Genomic DNA, 19,305 nt, shown 5'->3' with positions numbered 1-19,305 from the left:
GAACAACCACTTTAAGGTACATATTGGTTACCAACAACATTCAGCTTCCTGCCCTGCCCATTATCACAGCTGCCCACACACTGACAGTCACAGTAAAAAGCTGGCAGTCAGGCTTGCTTAGGAACGAATGAGTAGATGAGACGGCTACATTAAAGTGACTGTGTGAATATAAAAAGTAAACAAATAAAAAACAAGAATTAAATCCGATTAAATGACTGTAACTACCTACAGTCGGAGAGGCGCATCACCGGGCAGAAATTCTACCAATTGCATGTGCTTCACATTGACAGATATGTGCAGGAACACGGGACACGCATGTCTGTACAGCTTATATCTAACAGTACCAAACAGTATAAGACTTTCTATCTATAGGTCATTGGTTTCTTGTACTAATGCTGATCAGAATCAGGCCAGTCCTTATTGATGGCTGGACTCGGGCGGCAACTCTATATTAAGCCTTCGGCTCTCCGGGGGTTCCTACACAGAACAGCGCCCCCTATTGACTGCACTGATCCAAATAAAGCTATTATTAAAGGCATACTGTCATGGGAAAACATTTTTTTTCAAAACACATCAGTTAATAGTGCTGCTCCAGCAGAATTCTGCACTGAAATCCATTTCTCAAAAGAGCAAACAGATTTTTTTATATTTAATTTTGAAATCTGACATGGGGCTAGACATATTGTCAGTTTCCCAGCTGCCTGTGTGACACTAGCGTTTCAGGGTTTCAGCCGCCGGAATTTAAAATGACAATATAATATGGCAATGTACTGCATCTGTGGGTTACTGGATAAGATAGGGTTAAGCCCAATCATTCAAAGGTTTTATTGGACATTGTCCTGCCCATTTCCTATGTATTTATATTTATAGAAGGCTTATTTAAAGGGCAAGCATAAAAATAAGGGATGCACAGGTTCGGGAATCTGCATTTTTCAGCAGGATTTGGATTCAGCCGGAATCCTTATGCCTGGCCGAACCGAATCCAAATCCTAATTTGCATAGTGGGAAGGGAAATCATGTGACTTTTTGTCATGAAACAAGGAAGTAAAAAAATGTTTTTCCTTTACCGGAATCCGAATCCCAATTTCCATATTCAAATTAGGGGCTAATTTGAATATGGAAATTGGGATTCAGCCAAATCTTTCACAAAGGATTCAGGTGCGTTCCCAAATAAAAATAAAGTATATTTGATATTATATTCAACATTTATGCTGTGCCTTGGGTAGAATTGAATCGAAACACGTCTTTAAAAAAAAAAGATTTGAGTAGTGAGAGAGTCCATATTCCCTCTATAAAAATCTAAGCTAAAGGATATAGGTATATGGATATATATTGCACTTTACCTTTGCTCACTAACAAGGCAGACTTGTCATCACAGTTTGGAGGTTGAAGTTAAAAAGATTAAGAGCAGAGATACAAATTGCATCTCTTGTGAACTACAACTCCCAGCAACTCAAGGCTTTTGACTGATGCTGGGAGTGCTGCCCCCCCCCAATTCAGAGTATACAAGTGTTTTCAATAAAAAAAAATATATATATTTATATAGAGGTTGTGTAAAATAAAGGCAGCCTGTTCTTTTGAGGAACCCAAAATAAAAATAATGTGCAAAAGCTGATTTGTGATTGGGTCTCCTGCGATGGTGCAGGACAAATATAAGGGCCTTAAACAAATGCTCCTCTGGTTCCCAAGGACCAATAGGAATGCTCCGTGTGGCACAAGGGCAAATAGATTAACAGATTAAATCAGGCAGGTTGTGTAATAAAGGAGGAAATATTAAAACTAGGACTTTTGTGACCCTTTTATTAAGAAATAGGATGATTGTTGAAATAGACTGATTGCTGAAATGGGCCCTACACTCCTACTGGTGGGAATGTGAAACAATCACTTTTCTACTCCCAAAATGCTTTTAATGTACATTCAAATGCAGAACAGAACTGGTACTGCCAGGCATTTCCCAATGAAATCAATAGGTGGCGCCAGGGAGGTGTTTCAGGCACAATCAGCCCTAAAGGGGAAGTTCACATTTACATTTACTATTATTATGTTATGGCTGCACTTAGTCTGAACAACTTTTCAGCTGGTCTTATTTATTTATGATGTATGGGGCTGTGAAAAGTTATTATAAACAGCTTGTCTTTCATTTCAGGCTCTCTACCAATGAACTTCCATTTTGACATACAAACTGCTTCCACATTGCTAGGGCAATTAAGCCCTAACAACCATGTAGCAGTTAGAAATATTGAGAATGGCACAAACAACATGTAAATTCATCATACACTTAACATTGATATTAAAGGGCATCAAAGGGCAAACAATTAGTTGACGTCATTTATATACATTTCTATTTTTAGCGGGTGCTGAGATATTTGCGTTTTTAGGCGGTTAATACCAGGCTTTTGGCTCAGCTGGGAGACAGCAACCCAAGGGTTAAAACTGAATACAGGAAGTGCATAGAAAGCGACTAGTCAGTAAGGGTCACTGCCCTTCTATTTTCAAGGGGAGTTGTGCTTAGTACAGGGGGCTACTCTGGCATAGATTCCCCCACTAGCACCCTTTAATCATAAGGACCTCCCTAATAATTTCATAGAACAATCCTGTTGGATGAGAGGGTGCTGCCATACTAATTGCCTCATCTGAATCATTTTTTCACCAACAATGCCTCAGAGGGAACTAATATGGAATCATTGAGTAAAATATTGTATGTATGCAGTTGAAGCAAGAGAAGTCCTGCCAAAGGACAACGAGAACCTGCAACTAAAAATAAAAGTTCTTTATTCTCAACCATACCCTTCCCCTTTAAGCGCATTGGGTGCCACCTATTCTATCCTTAAAGGGGTTGTTCACTTTCAAATTAACTTTTAGTATGACGTAGAGAGTGATATTCTGAGACAATTTGCAACTGGCTTTCATTTTTTATTATTTGTGTTTTTTGAGTTATTTAGCTTTTTATTCAGCAGCTTTCCAGTTTGCAATTTCAGCAATCTCGTCGCTAGGGTCCAAATTACCCTAGCAACCAGGCATTGATTTGAATAAGAGACTGGAATATGAATAGGAGATGGTCTGGATAGAAAGACGAGTAATAAAAGCAATAACAATAAATGTGTAGCCTTACAGAGCATTTGATTTCTAGATGGGGTCAGTGACCCCAATTTGAAAGCTGCAAAGAGTCAGAAGTAAAAGGCTGATAATTAAAAAAACTATAAAAAATGAGGACCAATTGAAAAGTTGCTCAGAATTGGCTATTCTAAAACATACTAAGAGTTAACTTTAAGGTGAACCACCCCGTTAACAATCTTATCTGTACTAGTTCAACCATCACACATTACTTATTACTGGGGTCTCTTCCCCACTAAATAGACTCTGGTCTGACGGGCAACTGGACCCGCCATCTGTAAGACAGAATTGCATCTCATTTACCAGCACTGGGCAATACTGCCTCATTGAGGTAACCCACGGAGGAAGCAGAGCCCTTCAACTGCTTGGGGGCCCAGTGGGGCACTGACTAATAAGCAATTTCAGTATATGTATGAGAAACGTATCCCCAAAGTTCAAGATAAATTTGATATGGGGCCCATTAACTTCTGCTTATGCCACTGCGATTAACCTGCAGTCACCAATTCTCTTTGACCAGTCCTGCTGCAGGCTGACTATCGAAAGCAAACATCTGATTGGTTGCTATGGGTTATTGCACTGATGCAGTTTTTCTAAGAGAGACCCAAAAGGAAACTGTAGGATTTTACAGCATCCGCACATGCACACACACACACACATCTGGCTGCAGGTTATTTATAAACCAGCCATAATAATCCAACACAAATTCCATCCTGAATATCCTTTCAACCTCCTATTAGATAATAATCGGTGGTGAGAAAAGATTGTGTGGCTCATAAGGGTAGAACTACACGGCCGATTTCAAAACGTTTTTGGCGGATCCAAAACGCAGGCGCCAAATCGGATGCGATGGAAAATAAGGAAAGAAATACAAATGTCGCATCTTCTTGCAGAATGCAGCGTCTGCATCCATCAGTCGTGTCGGATGAACATTGCGACACCATCCTACATTGATATTGTTTACCTTGTTTTCAGTCGCATCCATCTTGTAGTTGTACCCCTAGGACTCTTACAGAGGAGCGTTTTTACCTGCGCTCCCCTGCGTTCTGATTTCATGCATTCAGCCGCAGGGGAGCGCAGGAGTAGACGCACTGAATTCTTTTCAATGTTGCTGTACTCACACAGACGTATGTAAGCGCAGAACATAGGTTGGGACGCAACATGTTGCATTTTACCTGTGTTCGGCGCTTACATGCTTCTGTGTGAGTACAATGTAATTATCCTACCGCACACCTGCAGTTCACCAATCCTGCAAGCTGGTGGTGCGTTCCTTCCGTTGACCCGGCCGGGTCCCTTAGCAACCAATGTGTAAAAGAAACGGATCCGCACACACACCGATTAGTGCAGTCGGGGATTATCCCCTTTTATTCAGCCACCAAACATCATGATGTTTGGTGGCTGAATAAAAGGGGATAATCCCCGACTGCACTAATCGGTGTGTGCGGATCTGTGTGAGTACAGCCACATTGAAAAGAATTAATTGCGTCTACTCCTGCGCTCCCCTGCAGCTGAACGCATGAAACCGGAACACAGGTAAAAACGCCCGTCTGTAAGAGCCCTTATAAACAGTGGGCAAATTTGCACCAGGGCAGTGACCCATTGCAACCAATCAGTGATTAGCTTTTTTCGAACAGCTGCAGGTTCAGCACTGAAAGCAATCATCTGATTGGTTGTCATTTGCCCCGGTGCAAATTTGCCCACTGTTTATAAATGAGCCCTTCTTTCTTCCAAGGAACACAGCCCTATCCTACCCCATTACCAAGGGTAACTTACCACACTCATTAGAATAAGTGCACATCTCAGAAACTTGGAATACACAGATTTTAAACATTCCACTGTTATCTTCAGTTTAAACCTCCTGGCGTTGCAGGCTGTCAAAGGGTTAACACAGGAGCGATTCAGTAGCACTGCTGCAAAACTATAATGCAGGGCTCCATTTCACATTTGATTTATCAGTAAAGACTTTAGTAAAAAAAGTTATTTTTTGGCCGCTTTAGTGAGTCCCGCGGGCACTGAAGCAGCTTCATATTGCTAGCGAAACATACGCAGAACAAGGGATTCCATTGATGTTTATGGCACTAAATCAGTCCTTTCAGCCATATTGCAGGCTTTGAGTGCAAACAGTACAGCTTATTTTTCGGGTTTGATGGGATATTCTTTTCTGTTGTAGAAAATACCAATACAAGCCAGTCCATATAGGCTTTAAAAAAAAAAATCTCAGTCTAATGGAAAATGCAATGGAAATGCTGTCAGTATACCAGGTACTGCTGAACAGTAAAAAAAACAAAAGAAAAAGAGAATAAAAGGAAATAGTAGTGCTATGTCTGCTAACGTTAGTAATACGATGGGGAAACAAATAGGAAATCATTGCACATTACCCCACAGAATATGGGCAAACTCTGATACTAGGTATGCATATATGTTGGGTGCTACATCACAGACTGTCTCAGGTGCTCTGTAAGGGCTGAGAGACCCCTCAGGTCAGGTGCTGGGTTATTGCACGGAGAGCGTAGAGAAGCTCGGCTTGCATACGGGCTTCCATCAGAAGTATATTCACGTGCACCTGAAAGGGGGAACAAAAACACATGTTAATATACAGATTCCTGGCACATAGGAAACAATGGAACACATGCTGGTGCTACAGAGGCAGGAGCTGTGAATACTAGGGGCTCAAGAGACCAAGGAACACAAAGTTGCTATTGGTTACTAGAACTGGCGGCAATATGCACTGCATGGTAAAAAAAAAAACCATTACTTTTTCCTATGAGGTGCAAAATGCATCACGCTACTGCCATAAAAGGGAGATCAAGGTTTAAAGGAATTGTATAAAAATACAAACTGGGTAAATAAATAGGCTGTGCTAAATAAAAAACGTTTCTAATATAATTAGTTAGCCAAAAATGTAATGTATAAAGGCTGGAGTGACTGGATGTCTAACATAATAGCCAGAACACTACTTCCTGCTTTTCAGCTCTCTTGGTTTAAACTGATTGGTTACCAGGCAGCAACTAACCAGAGACTTGATTGGGGACCACATGGGTCATAACTGTTGCTTTGGAATCGGAGCTGAATGCTGAGGATCAATTGCAAACTCACTGAACAGTTATGTCCCATGTGGCCCCCTTAAAGGAGAAATAAACCTGTGGGGAAAAAAACCCCTACCCCCAACCCCAGGTAGACCCCCCTCCCTCCTGGCTAACTATCCCCCCAGGGAAATGCCCCATACTCCATACTTACCCCTCAGCGCAGATTCTTCAAGCGAAGTTCTACGCGTCCATCTTCTGCGTCCTCTGTAAGCTGACTGCGAGTTTGGCAATTTCTGTGTAATGCCGCGCATGCACAGATGCGCAAACCGGCAAACTGCTCCAACTGCGCATGCACAGAAATACAGATCTCGCAGTCAGCTTAAAGAGGACACGGAAGATGGACGCGTGGAACTTCGCTGGAAAAATCTGCGCCAAGGGGTAAGCATGGAGCAGTTTCCGGGGGGGTAGTTAGCCTGGGGGGTGGGGGGGTCTACCTTCAAGTGTAAAACATGCAGCACAAAGCCTTCTGAAAACAGAAGGTATTTACTTGCCTCGTGTCATATACATAGCACTGCCTTCATACCAAAAATGAGGGATTAACTCTCACATGAGGCATTATGGGCATATATTGCACTGATGAGATGTAACATCTGCAAGGCAGTGCTATGTACAGTATATGGCATGAGGCAAGTAAATGCTTTCTGTTTTCAGAAGGCTTTATGCTGCATGTTTTGCACATAAAGGGCTTTTTGGCTCTTTTAGCCCGTCTCACCCAAACCAGGTTAGGTTCTTTGCATAGGAAAAAATCATGACTGCAGTCCAAGGCCAGACAAAGCAATGAGGCTGTTGGGCCAATCACAACATAGGAAGCTGTGCCTCTATTTATAATTCTAGTGCTGCTGTATGTACTTACCTTCTCCGAGTGCTTGAACTGACGCCAGTAGCTATCATACATGCGCTTGGTGGCTCGCTCGGGGTAGCAGGTGACTGTTTTAATGTAAACCTTCAGAGTGCGCTCCAGTAACTGATTCACTTCCCCATAATCGTAGTCATCATACCTACAGGGAAAAATCAGGTCAGACATGCAAAATCTATATGGCACCTTTCCTGCTACAGTTATTTCTCCTTCACTTCTCTTTGCATGTGGAAACTTCAGCCAAAGGAACCACCCATAACGGATTTGTATTCTGTATATTTGATAGGTATCCGAAATGTAATTATGTCCCTCCTAAAATCGATATAAATCCTCACATGTGAGGGGCGGATGTTGGGTCAACACTTGACCCAAAGTTGTACAAATTTAAGGGATTCTGTCATGATTTTATGGTGTAGTTTTTATTTCTAAATTACACTGTTTACACTGCAAATAATTCACTCTACAATATAAAATGTCATTCCTGAACCAAGGGAGGGGTGATATCACTCATAGTTGCAGTTCAGCAGTAAAGAGTGACTGAAGTTTATAAGAGAACAAGTCACATGACCGTGACACCTGGGAAACTGACAATATGTCTAGCCTCGTGTCAGATTTCAAAATTAAATATGAAAAAAAACCTGCTTGCTCTCTTGAGAAACAGATTACAGTGCAGAATTCTGCTGGAGCAGCACTATTAACTTATGCGTTTTGAAAAAAACGTTTTCTGACGTATCTGGTTGCTAGGGGTTACTGGACTGTGACAAATCCTGCCCATGTGACTGCACAACATTTTTCACTGGAATTTCCTGCAGAGACTACATTCTGGGACCATGAATGATGAATAGCTAGCGTGTCTGCCTTCAGGGCGTATTCACTTTTATCCTTTGTTCTCCTACAGAGCTGCTATATGTTGTGAAGAGTCATACTAAGGTCACTGCTGTGCACCATTCCATACTGTGGCCACTTGAAGGGCTACTGTTCAAGGGGAACTATGGCGAAAATGAAAATCTAATATAAGCTTCCTCATACTGAAGAAACTTTCTAAATACAATCAATTAAATATTCTGCATTGTTTCTGAAATAATCAAGCTTATCTTCACTATTCCTCTCTCAGCATCTGTTTCTCTTCATTCTGTCTTCATTCAGCAGTTGGGTGTCAGATGAATGATCCAATATATCTTATAGGGGGCTTCCTTTCCTAGCAGATGAATTGGAGCTCACTCAAATAACTGATTCCAGTACAGACAAAATCTAACAAAATAACTGCCTTTTGCACAAATTCTGCATGTAGAGAGACAGGATTTCTGGTGATTTTAATACAGTGAGCTCTAATACATCGTCTAGGTAAAAGAAGCCCCCCTATAAGATATATTGGAGCATTCATCGGACACCCAACTCCTGAATGAAGACAGAATGAGGAGAAACAGATGCTGAGAGAGGGATAGTGAAGATAAACTTGATTATTTCAGAAACGGTACAGAATATTTAATTGATTGTATTTAGAAAGATTGTTATTTCAGTATGCTGAAGCTTATATTAAATGTTCATTTTCACAATAGTTCCCCTTTAAGGTGGCCACACACGGGCAGATTAAAGCTGCCGATATAGGTCCTTAAAACCAATTTGGCAGCTTATCTGCCCGTGTGGGGGCTTCCGATGGGCCCCCCCGATCTATATTAGGCCAATCGGTCCATATATATTGGACCCATCGGCACCCATTCGCATCGGTCAGATTAACCCGATATCACCCTGCTGTTAGTGGGCATATGGGGTTAAGATCCGCTCATTTGGTGACCTCGCCAAACAAGCGTCTCTAAAAGTGTATGGCCACCATTACTCTTCTTCCCCAATGTAATTGGTGTAACTCTGGTGTGTCAAGCTTAGGTTCCCAGATAGTGCTGGTAGTACTCCCAGCATGCTTCCTTATATCTCATGGTATAGGACCCCAAAGGACACCAGAGTATCCATCACAGACTAGAGAGGACATGTCACAGACTAGCAGATAAGATGTGGCTGCTGAAGGCTGTAGGTGACATCTGGCAGTTTGCTGCGCTGACTGGCCAATGTCCGGCAATAGAGAGAGAGAGCACTTAGTGTTTCCCCAGCGACAGGCTAAACTGTATTAATCCCTATATCCCACATCTCATTTTACACTACAGTGTGCACAGAATTTTCCATGCATGTTGATTTCTCACCCTCCAGCAATTCTGATTCTGCGCTTGCAGCACAGGGAGGTACAGTCACCTGCCCAAGGTCACATGAAGGGCCACGCGATTCAATCTCTAGCTTTCCTATAGCAAGGGCCAGGGTTAATCGGATAATACTAAGAAACAGAAGCACATTTTTGCCAATGGGCCAGCCTGGTATTTCAAGCTTCATTCATTGGTTGCAATATTCATGGCTTATTCACATATAGGGGCAAATTCACTAACATTCGTAGTTGCGCCAGGCGCAACTTCGCCAGGCGTAGTTTCGCCAGTGCTCCGCAAATTCACTAAAATCCGAAGTTGCGCACAGGGGTAGCGTAAGATTGCGAAGTTGCGCTAGCGTTGATTCGCTAAGTAAAGCGAAGTTATGCTAGCGAAGGCTTATTTGCATACGGCGCCAAATTCAAATTTCAATGGAGGAATATGTATCAGCACTACAAATGGCTAGAAAACCTTCAAATCAGCAAATAAAAATTTTATTTTGCCCTACACATGTGCCCACTGTATAGGTAAGTTGCCATGAGTCAGGAAATGTAGGGGGGAAGGAGGGGAGCCCCAAAAAAATTTTCGATCTTTTTCAGCCTATCACCCATAATGTAGAAAACACGCCAGCGTCTAGCGTAAAAGGTAGCGTTCAGTACACTGCGCGCGTTAGTGAATTTGCGTAGTTACGTCCGTAGCGAAAATTCGCCAGGCGTAAGGGTGCGAAGTAACACTAGCGAATCTACGCCAGCGTTCGTTAGTGAATTTGCGAAGTAACAAAAATGCCAAACGCTAGCGAATTAACGCTAGCGTTCGGCGCTTCGGCGCTTAGTGAATTTGCCCCATAGACTCTCAGGGGGAGAGTGAAAATTTAAGCAACAGATAGTTTATTTTCATAATAAGTGACATATTAACGAATCTTAAACTGGTAAATTATTTAAGTAAATATTGACCTTTTACATCTCTTGCCTTGAACCACCATTTAGTGATGGTCTGTGTGCTGCCTCAGAGATCAGCTGACCAGAAATACTGCAGCTCTAACTGCAACAGGAAGAAGTGGGGAAGCAAAAGACACAACTCTGTGTGTTAATTGTCTCATGTGACCTAACGTGTATGGTTTGTTTGTGTGCACCGTGAATCCTACGATCCCTTATTTTTTAAAATGTCAGTTTTCTATTTATTACCCAATGGCACATACTACTAAAAAAATATAATATTATGAAAATGGTTTATTTACATGAAGCAGGGTTTTACACATGAACTGTTTTATGCAATATCTTTTTTATAGAGATCTACATTGTTCGGGGAGTATAGTTCCTTTAATGATGTGAGAGCAACTCACAGCTTCCAGCCAATGACAGTCTAGAAAGAATGTAAACTATGAATGCAGCCGTAAACAGTGATCTCAGTTGGCCACTTAAACAGAGCTGTAAGTAGGGTTGCCGTCTGGCCGGTAAAAATGTTGCTTGATGCCAATGTTATTTATAGGGAAAAAAAATATAGAAAGGCCGGTATTTTTTCCAGAGAAGGTGGCAACCCTAGCTGTACGTGAGCCTGCCCAGATTGGTGACACAACATACAGATCAATATTTATTGAACAGTGTATGATCCTAATATTGAATCTGTCAGAAATATGACCACTAGAGGGCATCAAACTGTTCTGCCCCAGTAAAGTGATTACATTACTAATTTAGGCTGAATGTTTTCTTTATGACCTATGTCTGTTCTGCTTCTTTTGCAATTGCCATTTAACAGCAGCAGCAAAGTTGTAGAAATTTCTTGTGTGTCAGCTGTGAGTCACTCGTCAATATGATTGTGACTGCCAGTGACAAGAGAGAGTGGATGGGAATGCAGAGAACTCTGCTTTGTAAAGAATGACCTGGAGCTGGAGAATGATTAATTGCCTAATACTGCAGAAGGCCAGTTATTCAATGGCCATAAGCCAGTAATAGACATGATGAAGCACTAGATGGCAGAATATTGTAATATTTACTCTCTAAATTGCATTTTCCGTTTGCTTTATTTGCCCAAGTCTCTTTAAGGGTATTACTTGACATCAGTGGCGTGTGGACAGCTGAACAGAGTTGTAAATTTATAGCAGGTAAGTCTTTACAAAGTCTTAAAGGTAAAGTATTAGGCCCATAAATCTTTGGACAGAGACAACAACTTTTTTTCTAATTTTGGATCTGTACATTACCACAATGAATTTTAAATAAAACAACTCAAATGCAGTTGAACTGCAGACTTTCAGCTTTAATTCGATGGGTTGAACAAAAAGATTGCATAAAAATGTGAGCAACTAAAGCCTTTTTTTAACACAATCACTTCATTTCAGGGGCTCAATAGTAATTGGACAAATTAAAAAACTGAAAATAAAATGTTCATTTCTAATACTCGTGGCCAAAGTTTAGTCTTCAACAAGTGACATGAAGCTCAGTTGGGTTCAGATCAGGTGACTGACTTGGCTATTCAAGAATATTTCACTTCTTTGCTTTAATAAATTCTTGGGTTGCTTTGGCTGTATGTTTTGGGTCATTGTCCATCTGTATTATGAAACGACTCCCAATCAATTTGACTGCATTTGGCTGGATTTGAGCAGACAGTGTCTCTGAACACCTGAGAATTAATTTGGCTGCTTCTGTCCTGTGTCACATGATGGATAAACACTAGTGTCCCAGTGCCACTGGCAGCCATACACGCCCAAACCATCACACTGCCTCTGCCATGTTTTATACATCATGTGCTATGATTTGGATCATGAGCTGTTCCACGCCTTCTCCATACTTTTTTCTTGCCATCATTCTGGTAGAAGCTGATCTTGGTTTCATCTGTCCAAAGAATGTTTTTCCAGAACTGTGCTGGCTTTTTTAGATGTTTTTTTAGCAAAGTCCAATCTAGTCGTTCTATTCTTGATGCTTATGAGTGGCTTGTACCTTGCAGTGCACCCTCTGTATTTACTTTCATACGGTCTTCTCTTTATGGTAGACTTTGATATGGATACTCTAGCTCCTGGAGAGTGTTGTTCACTTGTTTGGCTGTTGTGAAGGGGTTTCTCTTCACCATGGAAATGATTCTGTGATCATCCACCACTGTTGTCTTCCATGGACTCTCAGGTCTTTTTGTGTTGCTGAGTTCACCAGTGCTTTCATTCTTTCTCCGGATGTACCAAACTGTGGATTTTGCCACTCCTAATATTTTAGCAATTTCTCGGATGGGTTTTTTCTGTTTTTGCATCTTAAGGATGGCTTGTTTCACCTGCACGGAGAGCTCCTTTGACCACATGTTGTTTGTTCACAGCAAAATCTTCCACATACAAGCACCCCCCCCCCCTTAAATCAGCTCCAGGGCTTTTATCTGCTTCATTGATAATGACATAACAAAGGTATTGCCCACACCTGCCCACGAAATAGCCTTTGGGTCAATGGTCCAATTTCTTTTGAGCCCCTGAAATGAAGTGATTGTATTAAAAAAGACTCTAGTTCGTATCATTTTTATGCAACCTTTTTGTTCAACCCGCTGAATTAAAGCTGAAAGTCTGCAGTTCAACTGCATCTGAGTTGTTTCATTTAAAATTCATTGTGGTAATGTACAGAACCAAAATCAGGAAAAAATTGTCTCTGTCCAAGGATTACTGTATTTCCCTGTTGTATGCTCAATTCTGCTGGGAAAAGTTGAGAGTACAGGGTCCCTTAAAGGGATACTGTCCTGGGAAAAAAAATATTTTTCAAAATGAATCAGTTAATAGTGCTGCACCGAAATCCATTTCTCAAAAGAGCAAACAGATTTTTTTATATTCAATTTTGAAATCTGACATGGGGCTAGACATATTGTTAATTTCCCAGCTGCCCCAAGTCATGTGACTTGTGCTCTGATAAACTTCAATCACTCTTTACTGCTGTACTGCAAGTTGGAGTGATATCACCCCCCCCTGCCTTTTTCCCCCAGCAGCCAAACAAAAGAACAATGGGAAGGTAACCAGATATCAGCTCCCTAACATAAGATAACAGCTGTCTGGTAGATCTAAGAACAATACACAATAGTAAAAACCCATGTCCCACTGAGACACATTCAGTTACATTGAGAAGGAAAAACAGCAGCCTGTCAGAAAGCATTTCTCTCCTAAAGTGCAGGCACAAGTCACATGACCAGGGGCAGCTGGGAAATTGACAAAATGTCTAGCCCCATGTCAGATTTCAAAATTGAATATAAAAAAATCTATTTGCTCTTTTGAGAAATGGATTTCAGTGCAGAATTCTGCTGGAGTAGCACTATTAACTGATTTTAACTGAAAAAAACATGTTTTCCGATGACAGGATCCCTTTAACAAGGTGCCAGTAGACCAATACTGCTGCACCACCTACCTGATGCCAAACATACAGTGCACGTAATTAAATAAGGCTCTTCTTAACATGGTGGTATCTACGTCTTCGTGTGTGGCCATGGTATTGTACGTGAGGTTATACACCATCCGAAACTTGTCATCTAGAAGATGGCCAATGTCAGAGTACAGCCTGTTCACCAGGGAAAAGCCATGATCTTCCCAAGAGTAGTCCTGTTCCATAAAGTAAATAAACACAAGGTGAGAAAGTGTAAATACATTCACATCCTAAGCAGTGCAACATTTCCTAGATAACTAGTATAAGTAATTCTAAAACTACTGGACTTGCTGAGTAATCGTTGAATGCGTTTCCCTACTCATCTGAGCAGCTTCTTCACTTCAACTCAACTGAATTTGAACTGGAGAAGCTGCTCGGATGAGTAGTGAAACGCCTTAATTACTCAGCAAGTCCAGTTGTTTTAGAACTACCTAAACAGGTATGGGACCTGCCATCCAGAATGCTTGGGACCTGAGCTTTAACGGATAAGGCATCTTTTTGTAATTTGGAACTTCATACCATAAGTATAGTAGAAAATCATGTAAACATTAAATAAACCCAATAGGCTGATTAATAATATCTTAGTTGGGATCAAGTACACGGCACTGTTTCATCATTTTTTAAAATGTGGATTATTTAATGGAGTCTATGGAAGACGGCCTTCCATAATTCGAGCTTTCTGGATAACGACTCCCATACCTGTACTAGATATACCATGACCTGGATGAATGAAAATCTTCAAAATCATATTTCCTAGATACTGTAACTCCTGTCAATAGCAAATATACAGCCTGTGGCTGCTTTTGTTGATCTGCAACTCCCAGTAACTATCATATTGATCAAGAACAAAGCAGGCTGGATAACCCCAGATTTAGATACATACTCCCCTTCTTATTTCTCTATATTAAGGACTTGTATTGTGTGTTTCATGATTCCCTATAATCATATTATATATAAAAAAGCATGCTTTGAAATCTATACCAGGTTTAAAGGGGAACAAAGCCCCAACAGTGTTACTTTTAATCCAATATATCATATGAAAGACTATTCATATATGTCGTGACATGGACAAAAATGGAAAGTGGGGGGTTGTGATGTAGTGATATGCGAGCCGACCCGATACCTGCGGGACCCACGGGTTGGGCGTTCGGGTCGACCTCACACTGCTCCTCGCCACCTTCAAATGCCGGCATCGTCTTCCGGTTTTACAGTCTCGCGTCTGCTCGCCCCGCCCCTTTAGTGACGTCATTGTGACACCATCGGCGGGGGTCTATAAAAGGACCCCGGAAGCGCGGGTGCGGGCGGGCAAGCGGGGTGCAGCAGGGCGGGTTAGGGTCGGGTGCGGGCCAGGAAAACCCTGAACTGCACATCACTATTGTGAGGCATATTGCTATATGGCCAGATATGGTAGGCCATCTCCCATAGGGGCAAATTTACTAACGGTACTTCGCCGATTTACGAACGGTCCCTGACGTAAATTCGATGGCAAAGTAGACACTCTAGCGCTACTTCGCCAGGCGAAGTTGTGCTCTGGCGAAGGAACGTAACTACGCAAATTCACTAACTTACGGATTTTACTGAACGTTACCTCTTGCGCCAGACTTGACTTCGCCAGCTCAGACCAGACGAAGTGCAATAGAGTAGATAGGAATTCCTCAAAAAATAGTTGAAAAATGTTCAAAGTCCCAAAAAATGCTGGCGTGTTTTACTTTTTACTGGCTGAAAAATTTTTTTTGGGGTACCCTCCTTCCCTCTTACATTTGGCACCTAAAATATACAGTGGGCACATGTGTAGGGCAATATAAGACCTCTGTTAAAGTTTATTAAGGTTCCCTGGGCTTGTGTAGTGTAATGTAGTTGCTGCAGCATATACGTCCATTGTACTTTAACTGCACGCCGTATTCTAATTAGGCATCGCTAGCGTAACTTCGAACCAGGCCCGGACTGGCAACCTGTGAACTCGGGCAATTGCCCGTGGGGCCGCTCTATTTCCTGTTCAAGTGGGCCGCTCTTGAACAGAGAGATAAATTGTGTTTTTCCCCCTCCGTTGCCTTGAATGAAGGCAAGAGTAAAAAAAACGGCAGACCAATAGGGCAGGATAGAGTTAAATGCGGCCCAGCTTGAACCGCTCGGTTGCCTGTATAATTAGGAGAGAGAGACTCTGCTGCTCTTCTCTGTGACAGCACGCCCCCCTCCCCCTGGACTGTGTGCTTGGCTGGACTGTGTGCTTGAATAGGAGCGTCACAGCTCGTCATGTGACTCGTCGCCTCTCTGCATTGTAATCCGTCGGCAAGTGAGCTCCTGGGAAGAGGTACTGTTCAGTAGGGGAGGTTAAAGCTATAGACATGGGAAGGGAGCCTGGGAGAGGGATCACTGACTTTATTGCTAAAAATATTTTGTGCTGCGCAGGTACTAGCCACAATCTGATACAATCTTGACTGTTGAGGGGGGGGGGGTTTGAGGAGCTCTAGTTCAACAAGTGCTTTGTTTTTCAGTTTAACTGTTTATTGCTAATAATGTTTCGTGCAGCGCAGGTACCAGCCACAATCTGGACTGTTGGGGGGGGGGGGAACTTGGTGAGTTCTAGTTCAGCGAGTGCTTTCTTTTTTGGTTTAATAATCATTAAACCAAAAAACAAAGCACTCGTTGAACTAGAACTCCCGAACCCCCCCCCCCCCCTCAACAGTCCAGATTGTGGCTGGTACCTGTGCTGCACGAAACATTATTAGCAATAAACAGTTAAACTGAAAAACAAAGCACTTGTTGAACTAGAACTCCCCAAACCCCCCCCCCTCAACAGTCCAGATTGTATCACTTGCATATCACGTATCACTTGCATATTATAAGAAGTAATATACCCCATACTATAATGGTGAACTATTGAATCCTTGTAATTTTTAAATAAAATGTTTAAGGCTTATAATAAATGGCAAATCAACAAAGTGGTTAATATAGACACACTAGATTTATGTGGTGCCGTTAAATAATGTTTTACTGTACTATAATGTAATAATAATTAATTACGGTAATATTTGACATTAATTACAGTTAAGCGAGAAAGGCAGCCTTTTATGCACATCACCTATAACCATTTTTGCAGTTTTACCCCAATATACTGTATGAGTGGATGAGTACAAAACATAGTGTTTTTACATGTGGGCTGCTTTGATTATTTTGCCCGGGCTGCTTTTTACTCCCAGTCCGGCCCGGCTTCGAACTGCTTATCGTATTATCGGTAACGCAATTCCGCAACCGTTCAGTAACCAGTGCACAACTTCGGATCTTCGTGAATTTGCGCAGCCCTGGTGAAACTACGCTTGGCGAAGTGTGGCGAAGCCGTCGATAGCACATTTTCGGCGCATAGTGAATTTGCCTCATAGACTCAATTTTAATCAAATAATTCAATATTTAAAAATATTTTCTTAATAATGAAACAGTACCTTGTACTTGATTCGGAGATATGATTAATCCTTATTGGAGACAAAACAATCATGATAGTTTATATAGAACATTCTGAACAGGTCCCATACCCGAACTAAGGAAATATAACAGGCTAGGTACCACAAGAAAACGTTAAACAAAAGAAAAACAAAGTGTTAATGATTTGAATCTATACAGATACTTATTAAGGGGAACTGACCACTATCTAATAAATTCACCTAATTCTAAGCATATTAAAAGGATAACTAGTACTGAACGTACATGAGCTCGGAATGTAGGCAAGTGCTCCTCTCCTCGTCTGGCAAAGTCCTTATAACCAAAGCCGGGGTCTTCGATATAACGAGAGACATTTGACGTGGAGATTACCTCTTCATCAAAGGCTGAGGAGAGCAAACAGGATTCATCATGGTGTAAAAATAACACTTTAATGTAAATTTCTCTCTAAGGGCAAATGGAGTGTGCCAAGCGTTTTGGTTGTATTTTCTCCCTGCTCAGGGCAAATGCAACAAAACAAGCAGGAATGACCCCCCCTGTTTCATGTAAGAGTAACATGCACCCACAGGTGATTCCAAGTATCTGGTATACTATACAAAAGTATTACAGCAAAATGTGTTTTAAAGTAATGAAAATAAAATGTAGTGTTGTGCTGCACTAGTAAAACTGGTGTGTTTGCTTCAGAAACACTACTATAGTTTATATAAACAAGCTGATGTGTAGCCATGGGGGCTTGAAAAAGGAGAAAAGGCACAGGATAAACAGCAGATAATAGATACGATCTGTAGTATACAATAGGATTCTTCGGAACATATTTGTTATCTACTGTGTATCCTGTTCTTGAATGGCTGCCCCCATGGCTACACAGCAGCTTGTTTATATAAACTATAGTAGTACTTATCTGTTATCTACTGTGTATCCTGTTCTTGAATGGCTGCCCCCATGGCTACACAGCAGCTTGTTTATATAAACTATAGTAGTACTTATCTGTTATCTACTGTGTATCCTGTGCTTGAATGGCTGTCCCCATGGCTACACAGCAGCTTGTTTATACAAACTATAGTAGTACTTATCTGTTATCTACTGTGTATCCTGTGCTTGAATGGCTGCCCCCATGGCTACACAGCAGCTTTTTTATATAAATTATAGTAGTACGTATCTTTTATCTACTGTGTAGCCTGTGCTTGAATGTCTGCCCCCATGGCTACACAGCAGCTTGTTTATATAAACTATAGTAATACGTATCTGTTATCTACTGCGTAGCCTGTGCTTGAATGGCTGCCCTCATGGCTACACAGCAGCTTGTTTATATAAACTATAGTAGTACTTATCTGTTATCTCCTGTGTATCCTGTACTTGAATGGCTGCCCCCATGGCTACACAGCAGCTTGTTTATATAAACTATAGTAGTACTTATCTGTTATCTACTGTGTATCCTGTGCTTGAATGGCTGCCCCCATGGCTACACAGCAGCTTGTTTATATAAAATATTTTTGTGTTTCTGAAGCAAACCCAACAGTTTTTTCAATGCAGGCCACCGGTACATTACTGTATATTGTCTTTCCATTAAAACACTCTAATTTGTTGGTGTTACAGTTCCTTTAAATTGCCCCTGCCGAGTCTAGCCAGGACGACATTTAGCATGGTGCTTTGTAACCCTTACCCAGTCATACTTGTGCAATAAGTTATCTACTTATTTTAAGATGCAACAAATGTCAGTTTTGCAGATAAGTGTCTGGTTAAGCCTGGGGCAAATCTAGGAAGCAGCAAAGTTAGTATTTGCTGTTGCTAAGCAGTTCTATAGGGCTCTAACAATGTGTTACTAAGCAAATAACGTTCCTTTATCTACATAGAGTGCGGTTTATTCCTGAAGAAGCAGGTGGTTACGCTGGGTGAATACCTGCTCTAGAGGGGATTACAGTTCAACTCGCTGCATCTGACCTTGGTGCTGGTTCTCAGACAGCTCCACGCAGGTGGGGACAGAGGAGAAGCCATATGGCCTCCGCTCACTGCTAACTGTCCATGTTAATAAACCGATCACGAGCGGCACTTGATTCATTCTCTGCGTCATTAACATCATTTTGCAAACAAAGAAGCGTGTGCTGCGACATCTGCCCCTGTCTAATGTCATTTTATTTTCTGCAGTAGGAAAGGACCAAGGGGTAACAATTTTATATTATATATCAGCATCTGTTTCTCTTCATTCTGTCTTCATGCAGCAGTTGGGTGTCAGATATTCATTGTAGGGATGC

At 41.5% G+C, this 19,305-nt stretch overlaps 1 protein-coding gene across 1 annotated transcript in view; it reads right to left on the bottom strand.

The window, feature by feature from the left end:
• Positions 1-4,815: 4,815 nt before the first annotated feature.
• sesn3.S (sestrin 3 S homeolog) overlaps positions 4,816-19,305 on the bottom strand; it is a 79,218-nt gene continuing 64,728 nt past the window's right edge. The window contains exons 7-10 of the mRNA XM_018250349.2: positions 17,321-17,439; positions 13,604-13,794; positions 7,051-7,195; positions 4,816-5,674 (exon numbers count right to left, since the gene is read on the bottom strand). Of these exons, the coding sequence (XP_018105838.1) occupies positions 5,588-5,674; positions 7,051-7,195; positions 13,604-13,794; positions 17,321-17,439 (542 nt within the window). The 3' untranslated portion in view covers positions 4,816-5,587. The remainder of the gene's footprint in view (positions 5,675-7,050; positions 7,196-13,603; positions 13,795-17,320; positions 17,440-19,305) is intronic.

Source organism: Xenopus laevis, chromosome 2S, assembly GCF_017654675.1.
Source record: "Xenopus laevis strain J_2021 chromosome 2S, Xenopus_laevis_v10.1, whole genome shotgun sequence".
NCBI lineage: Eukaryota > Metazoa > Chordata > Amphibia > Anura > Pipidae > Xenopus > Xenopus laevis.
Note: the sequence above shows the minus strand (reverse complement) of the source record. Positions and strands in the feature narration are given on the sequence as shown.